Genomic DNA, 9,283 nt, shown 5'->3' on the forward strand with positions numbered 1-9,283 from the left:
CCACATCGGCCTCCCACAGTGCTGGGATCACAGGCGTGAGCCACCGCACCTGGCCTTATTTTACGTATTTAAATCAGTCCAAGTTATTGCCCACAGTGATGCTCCCATCGTCGGCCAGTGGGAACATCTTCTGGTTGGCTCCTGAGAGGGACCACTCACTTTCCAGACCCTCCAGGACCTGAGGCCAGGCTGAGATGATGCTCACAGGACTCGCATACTGACCGGAACCCCGCCTGATCGCACGGGAAGTCCACTGGAAACCCTCGTGGAGCCCACCGGAAGTTTAGCGAAACACCCTCAACTTCCGTAAGAGCGCAGGAAGTTTGACAGAAAACCGCCGGAAACGGACAGAAAGGAGTCCCTGCGACCCCGTAACCTCCTGTGGCGCCCCCTGTTGGCAGAGTCGTAGCGAGGCCGAAATGAGGTCCGCGACGTGGCTGAGTGAGCATCCCGGCTGCCTGTGGATGGGTGGGTGTGGGGCTGAGAGGCGACGACAGTGGGGAGCTTCCTCAGCGATCCTGGGCTTCTCGGGTCAGGCCGACTTCAGTGCGGGCTGGAGGCCATGCACAATACCAAGCGCATGGCGTGGTCCTCAGCTGCCTCGGGACTGGCCTCGCCTCTGCTCCTGGCCCTGGGATGGGGGCCAAAGGTTTTGGGCAGTGGCAGCAGCAGGAGGAAGTAGTACCTGGAAAACGTGTCTCCTGATTCGACCCTTCCTGTCTGGAGGGCTGGGCTGTGGTTTGTTCCCATAGCAACGAACAGGGCTCCCCTGGGCACCAGCCCCTTAGATACGGTGTGCCCCGGGAGGGCGCTGCAGGAGCTACAGGTCCCTCTGGTGGGAAGGGAGGCGGGAGGTGGGCTGGGGCAGCCCGACTGGCCTGCGTGGATACACTACACTTCCTGGTCGGGGACAGGGTGAAGAGGGTTGGTCCCCACCTCTGCCTTGAGCAGAGCTTCCAGTAGGTGAAGCAGTGGGGGTCTCCTGCCTGCCGGAAGGATGGGTGGGGCTTCCACATCTCAGCCCAGTAGGGTGGACTGACCGGTCCTCTGACCTCTGGCTCCTTGGAGGGACTGGCCTGAAGTGGGTCCTGGCATCCCCAGCCTCCTCTAAACCACCTCCCTGAAACATGTGGGACAGGAACCCAAGCGGCATCTGAGGAGGGCAGGTTCTGCCAGGCACAGAGGGCTCCAGCGTGATTGCCACTGGTTAATGACCTGCGCCCCCCGCCCCCCCAACCTCTGGTGCCGTCCAAGGACTCTGACCCCAGTGCAGTGTCTGTAGGGAAGAGGAACCATGGGGCTTCGGGCAGGCCCCATCCTGCTGCTGCTGCTGTGGCTGCTGCCAGGTGAGGGGTGCGCCTCTGTCTTCTCCTCCCTCCCACCCCCTGCCACCCTGTGTGCTCCCCTTTGCTCTCTTGCTTTCCAGGGGCCCATGGGGATGTGCTGCCTTCAGGTACTGTAGACATCTCATCCCTGCACTCAGCCAGCCCCTACTCCTGGCCAGGGAGGACTGGCCCCAGGGGACATGCAGAGGCCCTTGGCCCCGGGAGCCTCATCCCTGGACATCAAGGGCTGAGGGATGTCAGAAGGTGTTAGGGTAAAGAGTGAGACTGGTAGGGAGGGGCTTTCTGAGAGAGAAGAAAGCTGAGGTCTCCCACCTGCCCATCCCTCTGCAGAATGCGGCCACTCCAAGGAGGCCGGGAGGATTGTGGGAGGCCAAGACACCCAGGAAGAACGCTGGCCGTGGCAGGTTGGCCTGTGGTTGGCCTCAGTGGGGCACATATGTGGGGGCTCCCTCATCCACCCACGCTGGGTGCTCACGGCCGCCCACTGCTTCCTGAGGTGAGTGGCGCTGGGTGGGGGTGCTCCTCGCCCCTCCCCTCAGCGGCTGCCTGCAGCGGGCCATGTGTTTCCGTTCCGCTCTCAGGTCTGAGGATCCCAGGCTCTACCGTGTTAAAGTCGGAGGGCTGACACCCTCCCTTTCAGAGCCCCACTCGACCTTGGTGACTGTGAAGAGGCTCCTGGTCCACTCCTCATATCGTGGGGCCACCACCAGCGGGGACATTGCCCTGATGGAGCTGGAATTCCCCTTGCAGGCCTCCCAGTTCAGCCCCGTCTGCCTCCCAGGACCCCAGACCCCCCTCGCCATTGGGTCCCTGTGCTGGGTAACAGGCTGGGGGTCCACCCAGGAGAGAGGTAAGGGGAATATGCATTCACCAGCTCCCACTCCTAGCCAGGGAGGACCAGCCCAGGGACCACGCAGAGCCAGCCTGAGTGGTCTCCACAGACCTTGGTCCGAATGTTTATCTTCTCTCTCCTCCCACCCCACCCTGAAGCTGGGAACACTTGGGGCCAGGAACCATACTGTCCAGACTGTGGGACTCCTCTTGGCCAAGATGACCACCATATTAGATTTTGGGGATCTTGAGCCAGTGTCCAGGATTGTGCCCATGGTGGGATGAATAAGCCAAGGCTAAGAGGTCATGAGATAAGCCAGGGTCATGGGAGAGGATCTGGGCTTGAGCACTGCTCCCTGACCCCACTGTCTCCTGGTTTAGGAGTTGGGACGGGCAGGGTGGGTGGGCAGAGAAGAGGTAGGAGGTGCAGCCTGCCACCATCCCAGGTGAGAGGGAAGAGGCTCACCTGATGGGGACGAGGCTCGAGGTGGGCTCAGGCTGGCCCCCGCATCACATCCAGCCCTGGCGAGTGTCCTTCAGGAGGTGGCTGTGCCCCTCCTGGACTCGAACGCGTGTGAGCTGATGTACCACCTAGGAGAGCCCAGCCTGGCTGGCCAGCGCCTCATCCAGGACGACATGATCTGCGCTGGCTCTGTCCAGGGCAAGAAAGACTCCTGCCAGGTGACTGCAGCTCCTGGTCACCCCATGCAGAAGTGTGGGCTCTTTAGGCTCACCGTGTCCTGGGCTCTGTCCCCATGTTCCCCCCCTCAGGGTCTCCAGAGGGACCAGAGTCCTTGCCTGGCTCCTTGGCCTCAGCAGCAGATTCTTGAAGGCACTTGGGGCCCAGGCGTCTCCCTCAATGCAGACCTCATGGGGCCCTCCCTCTCTCTCCCCCAGGGTGACTCCGGGGGGCCGCTGGTCTGCCCCATCAATGATACGTGGGTCCAGGCTGGCATTGTGAGCTGGGGATTCGGCTGTGCCCGGCCTTTCCGGCCTGGTGTCTACACCCAGGTGCTAAGCTACACAGACTGGATTCAGAGAACCCTGGCTGAACCTCGCTCAGGCATGTCTGGGGCCCGCCCAGGTGCCCCTGGGTTCCTCTCAGGCATCTCTGGGTCCCATCCAGGCACCTCCAGGTCCCACCCAGTGCTGCTGCTTGAGCTGTTGACCGTACGCTTGCTTGGGTCCCTGTGAACCATGAGTCATGGAGTCCAGGGTCCCCCTTCTGGTAGGATTGATGGAATCTAATAATAAAAACTGTAGGTTTTTTTTAATGTGTATTTTATGTCTTTGCTTTTCTAGTAATTCATTTTTATGCTTTACAAAAACATCTGGCTGTGGTAGGTTGGGAGAGCATGGTGCCTGCCCCGGGCAGTGTCTGCGGAACATCTTCATCATTAGGGTCACGGTGTCCAGACTTGCTCAGGACGGTCTTGGGCGATGCCTATCCTGTGTTGTTAGATAAGATCCCTGTCCCTCTCAAAAGTGTCCCAAAAGTGGGAGGAAGAGTTATATAGTCACTGTGACTCAGCCAGTGCAAGAGCTGGAGCTCCTTGAAGCCCACGGATTTTCAGTCTCAGGCATTCTTGTGTAGTTGCCATGGCCACCAACTGTCCAATAATAGGCCTTGTTCTCCCAGCTCTGGCCCACGGAGTGTCCATGCCCTCCCCCACCACCCTGCCCTCTGCTGACTGCAGCCAGTGGGGGCCCTGGGGGCTGTTTCAGGCGTGAACAGGGGCTTTGAGGCCATTGCCAGTGTGGTGGGCAGCGCCCTCTGCCTGTGTCTTAGAAGCATGGGCAAAGCAGTGCCTGGCAGAGCCAGTTCCACACTTGCAGGGAGGGGTCCATTTGGAAGCTCGCAGCCTGTGTCAGTTTAAGAAACTCTCCCATCTCTGTGAGACAAGGTGGCTGGGCTTTCACTCCAGTTTGGCACCAGGTCTGGGGGAAGGACCCTCTGCTTGGGTAGGGCACAGTCGGGCCAGCCTTTGTCCCATCGCTACTCCCCTGCCCTGGAGGTGGCTGTTGGGAGCACCCCATGGAGGAGAGGGGCTTTGAGGTCGCAGGTGAGTGGGCAGTGGAGCTGTCACCCCAACGCCTCAGCCCTCCCAGGGAGCACCCTCAGCTGGGTGACCTCTTAGAAAAATGAGGTTGTTCTACTGCACTAGAAGACTGGATGCTCTAGAATCATCTCTCCTTTTGCTGTGGGCCCACCTTCATAAGGTCCTGTTCTCCCCTGACGGCCTCGCCTCCTTCCAACCCCTCTGCCTTCATCCCAGGATGGACGGCGTCCTGGAGGGACTCATTGGATCCGCCAGGAGCTCAGCCTCCTGGGTGGAAGTTTCTGGCCTCTCAGCTTCTCTGTTTTGTCTCACAACTTTCTCTTGCTCATTACTTTCATGCGTTAGTTTGCTAATGGATTCTCCGGCTCTTCACTCATAAATAACTCCTTCCAGAAATCCAGTGAGGAGGGAAAGTGACAGATTAAAACAAAGTCCTCACTTCTAGATTTCTGCTTAAATGTTAGAGTCGGCAGTCCCTCCTCACACAGGCCCGAAGCACCAAGGATGTCTCAGAAGCGCTACGCCTCCCTCCTTACATATCAGCCCCTTCAGTTTCTCTCTCCTTTTTTCTTTTCTTTTTTTTTTTTTTTTGAGACGGAGTCTCGCTCTGTCGCCCAGGCTGGAGTGCCGTGGCCGGATCTCAGCTCACTGCAAGCTCCGCCTCCCAGGTTCACGCCATTCTCCCGCCTCAGCCTCCCGAGTAGCTGGGACTACAGGCGCCCGCCACTTCACCCGGCTAGTTTTTTGTATTTTTTAGTGGAGACGGGGTTTCACCGTGTTAGCCAGGATGGTCTCGATCTCCTGACCTCGTGATCCACCCGTCTCGGCCTCCCAAAGTGCTGGGATTACAGGCTTGAGCCACCGCGCCCAGCCACTCTCCTTTTTTCTTTTGTGACAGGGTCTTGCTCTACTGCCCAGGCTGGAGTGCAGTGGCTCGGTCTCAGCTCATTGCAGCCTCGACCTCCCAGGCTTAAGGGATCCTCCCACCTCAGCCTGCCTGGGCGTACACGTGCACACCACCACACTCGGCTAATTTTTGTATTTTTAGTAGAGATGGGGTTTCACCATGTTGCCCAGGCTGGTCTTGAACTCCTGACCTCAACTGATCCGCCCGCCCCAGCCTCCCAAAGAGCTGGGATGACAGGGGTGAACCATCATGCCCAGCCCACCCCTCCAGTCTCTTCCCCAGATGACCATGACCAGGGCTGCTATGCCCTGAGCCCTGTGCCAGGATCCACTCCCATCCAGGAGGCCCCTGTCCAGGCTGTGTGCCTGTCTGTGTGTGGATGTGTCTGTGTGTGGCTGTGTATTTATGTGTGTGCCTATGTATGGATGGGTGTTTGTGTGTTTTTATGTTCATGTGTATGTGTGTGTGTGTACGTGTGTGTGTACTTGTGTGTATCTGCGTGTCTATGTGTCTCTGTGGGGTAGGTGTGTGTGTATGTGTATGTGTCTGTGTGTGTGGGTGTGTGTGTGGGTATTTGTGTCTGTGTATGGGTGTGCATTTGCATGTGTGTGTATGTGTGTTTCTGTATGGATAGGTGTGTGTGTCTCTGGGTGTGTGTGTGTGGTGGGTGTGTATTTGTGTGTGTATGTATGTATGGGTGCGTGTGTGTGTGTCTCTGTGTGGGGGGTGAGTGTGTATTTGCATGTATGTGAATGGATATTTGTGTGTGTGAGTGTGTCTCTGTGTGGATGGGTGTGTATTTTTTTGTGTGTGTGTCGGTGGGTGTTTTTGTGTGTCTCTGTGTGGGTGGGTATTTTTGTGTGTGGGTGGGTATTTGTGTGCTTGTCTGTGTGTATGTGTATTTGTGTGTGTCTCTGTATGAGTGGGTGTGTATTTGTGTGTATGTGTGTCTGGGTGTGTATTTGTGTGCGTGTGTGGGTATTTTTGTGTGTATGTTTGAATGGGTGTGTATTTGTGTGTGTTTGTGTGTCTGTGTGGTCCTCAGCATCCCCCACATTTCCTGGCAGTGGACAGCACGAATGCTCCTCGACCCCCACCGGCAGGGGAAGCCTGCTGAGCCTCTTTTCTCTCCGAGGTGTCTGACACCTGCCAACGGTGAGTTAGAAGGAAGGGGCCTCAGCCAACAGCAAAAGCCACAGGAGAATTTTTCCCACCTGACTTGGGCTGTGGTGCACACACAGCCCTCTTTGTCTTCTCTTTCTCTGGCCCCTGACACAGGTGCTGTTTGTGGAGGACTTAGGAGACTGGTGCTTCTGCTTGTGAAGCCCCTCCTGCCCGGGGCTTGTTGGAAACACACAGAGGGTTCTCCTGGTGCCTGGGCCGGGGGCTGGGTGCAGGTCCGAGAGGGTGGTAGGTGCAGACGTGAGTCCAGGTGGCATCCAAGGTGCTCCACTTCCTCCAGCAGCTCCTCTTTTGTTTTTTTTTTTTTTTTTGAGACAGAGTTTGGCTCTGTTGCCCAGGCTGGAGTGCAGTGGCGTGATCTTGGTTCACTGCAAGCTCTGCCTCCCAGGTTCACACCATTCTCCTGCCTCAGCCTCCTGAGTAGCTGGGATTACAGGCACCTGCCTCCGCGCTGGGCTAATTTTTTGTATCTTTAGTAGAGACGGGGTTTCTTTTTTTTTTTTTTTTTGAGACGGAGTCTGGCTCTGTCGCCCAGGCTGGAGTGCAGTGGTGGGATCTCAGCTCACTGCAAGCTCCGCCTCCCGGGTTCACGCCATTCTCCTGCCTCAGCCTCCCGAGTAGCTGGGACTACAGGCGCCGCCACCTCGCCCGGCTAGTTTTTTGTATTTTTTTTTAGTAGAGACAGGGTTTCACCGTGTTAGCCAGGATGGTCTCGATCTCCTGACCTTGTGATCCGCCCGAGACGGGGTTTCACTGTGGTCTCAATCTCCTGACCTCATGATCCACCCGCGCCAGTCTCCTAAAGTGCCGGGATTACAGGCGTGAGCCACCGCGCCCGGCCCTTCGAGCAGCTCCTCTTAGGCCCCAGCTGCCTGGCCCACTCTGACTGCATGGCAGCCAGCACCAAATGTCTCTCAGTAGGACCCCCAGCTTGCTGGTCGGCGTGTCTGTGGGCCCAGTGGACTGCAGGAGGCCTTGGGACTAGTGACGCTGTTTAGAGACAGGTCAGGGCGGGAGCTGCACAGTTCAGTGTTGTGTAGGAGGAAACAATTCAAACGCCCCTGCAGGGCTGAGCTGGTGTGGGGATGAGGAAGTGGCCACAATGGACTCAGGTGTTCCGGAAGGCTGACAGGCTGATTTCTGTCCCAAGGCCAGAGCCGCCCAGGATTGGGGAATGTTTGGCCAAGGGTGAGAAGCAGGAGCAGAAGCAGGGACCCAGCACAGGATGAGCAGTTCCTTCCTCACTCTGGAGCCCAGGGTGCAGGTCTGGCACGCACCTTGTCTCTGAACTTGTAGTGAGTCGATGAAAAGGAATTTTCAGGATCACAGCAGGCTCTGCCAGCGGCACTGTGGGCGTGTGGACCTCGGAGTTACAGGACAAGAAAATCACATGTTGTACGGCGGCTGAAGTATTTGGGCACTTGGGGACCCTCAGGAAAGAACCTCCCCACACAATGATGGGACTGGGCCAACACCTGAGCAGGAAGTGGTAGGAGGACTGTGGGATTGGGGTTTAAATTCCATGACTCACTCACTCAGCCTGGGCTTCCTTGTCTGTAAAAAATGTGAGATTAACACCCATCCCAAGGATGTTTGTGATGATTAAATGAAGCAATACTTGTGTAAGCACTTGCCATTGCGCCTGGTCCAAAATCGGATCATGATGAATGCTAGTGTCTTTTCTTTCCTTTCCTTTTCTTTTTTTCTTTTCTTTTTTTTTTTCTTTTCCTTTCTTTTTCTTTTTTCTTTTTCTGAGACAAGGTTTCACTTCTGTTTCTTAGGCTGGAGTGCAATGGCGTGATCTCAGCTCACTGCAATCTGTACCTCCTGGGCTCGAGCAATTCTCCTGTTTTAACCTCCCAAGTAGCTGGGACTACCACACCCGGTTATGTATTTTTGTAGAGGCAGTGTCTTGCCATGTTGCTTAGGCTGGTCTTGAACTCCTGGGCTCAAGTGACCCATCTGTCTAGACCTCTCAAAGTGCTGGGATTACAGGTGTAAGCCACTGTGCCTGGTCCTGCTAGTGTGTTTTCTATCCATCTATCCACTCACCCACCCACCCACTTATGCATCCATCCATCCATCTACTCACCCACTCACCCACCCACCCATCTACTGACTCATAAATTCATCCATCCATCCGTTCATCTACCCACTCACCCACCCACCTACCCACCTATCCATCCACCCACCCATCCATCCATCCACCCACCTATCCATCCATCCATCCATCCATCCACCTATCCATCCATCCATCCACCCACTCACCCACCCACCTACCCATCTACTGATATCCATCCATTTACTGACTCACCCATCCATCCATCCATCCATCCATCCATCCATCCATCCATCCATCCCCTCATCCCAGAAAAAAAAAGATTCAAATCACAGGAGACTTACTAGCACTCTAGTAATACTGGCACACATACACAAAACACTTCAGCAGAAACTGGTTTCCATGAGCAGCACTTGGAACCCAGTTCTTTTCCTTTCCTTTCCTTTCCTTTCCTTTCCTTTCCTTTCCTTTCCTTTCCTTTCCTTTCCTTTCCTTTCCTTCTTTCTTTGAGACAGAGTCTTGCTCTGTCACTCAGGCTGGAGTGCAGTAGTGCAATCTCAGCTCACTGCAACTTCCACCTCCCGGGTTCAAGTGATTCTTCTGCCTCAGCTTCCTGGGTAGCTGGGACTACAGGCACACGCCATCACACCCAGCTAATTTTTTTATTTTTAGTAGAGACAGGGTTTCACCATGTTGGCCGGGCTGGTCTTGAACTCCTGACCTCAGGTGATCCGCCCGCCTTGGCCTCCCAAAGTCCTGGGATTACAGATGTGAGCCACCAGCGCCCGGCCAGGACCCAGTTCCTTTCATCACAAAATTTCTCATTACTATGTAAACCTCATTACATTCTACCTATCTCCCAGCCCTCTCAATCCTCAGCTTCAAACACAGTCCTCTG

General features: G+C 56.0%; 1 protein-coding gene across 3 annotated transcripts; it reads left to right on the forward strand.

Annotated features, from left to right (window-relative positions):
• The first annotated feature begins 325 nt into the window (after positions 1 to 325).
• Positions 326 to 3,449, forward strand: LOC102135417 (serine protease 30-like). 3 transcript variants are annotated; one of them, XM_015442384.4, is made up of 7 exons: positions 326 to 441; positions 1,139 to 1,346; positions 1,427 to 1,453; positions 1,677 to 1,842; positions 1,928 to 2,196; positions 2,698 to 2,858; positions 3,075 to 3,449. In XM_015442384.4, exons 2-7 carry the CDS (start codon positions 1,295 to 1,297, stop codon positions 3,369 to 3,371), a joined length of 972 nt encoding a protein of 323 aa, XP_015297870.1. In that variant the 5' UTR covers positions 326 to 441; positions 1,139 to 1,294; the 3' UTR covers positions 3,372 to 3,449. The 3 variants fall into 3 exon arrangements, with proteins under 3 accessions (XP_015297870.1, XP_015297874.1, XP_073884719.1); XM_015442388.4 differs by lacking the exon at positions 1,427 to 1,453 and having other exon boundaries at positions 326 to 1,346; XM_074028618.1 differs by lacking the exon at positions 2,698 to 2,858 and having other exon boundaries at positions 326 to 1,346; positions 3,075 to 3,212.
• The last annotated feature ends 5,834 nt before the right edge of the window (positions 3,450 to 9,283 follow it).

The sequence above is a fragment of the Macaca fascicularis genome, chromosome 20, assembly GCF_037993035.2.
Source record: "Macaca fascicularis isolate 582-1 chromosome 20, T2T-MFA8v1.1".
In the NCBI taxonomy this organism is placed as follows: domain Eukaryota; kingdom Metazoa; phylum Chordata; class Mammalia; order Primates; family Cercopithecidae; genus Macaca; species Macaca fascicularis.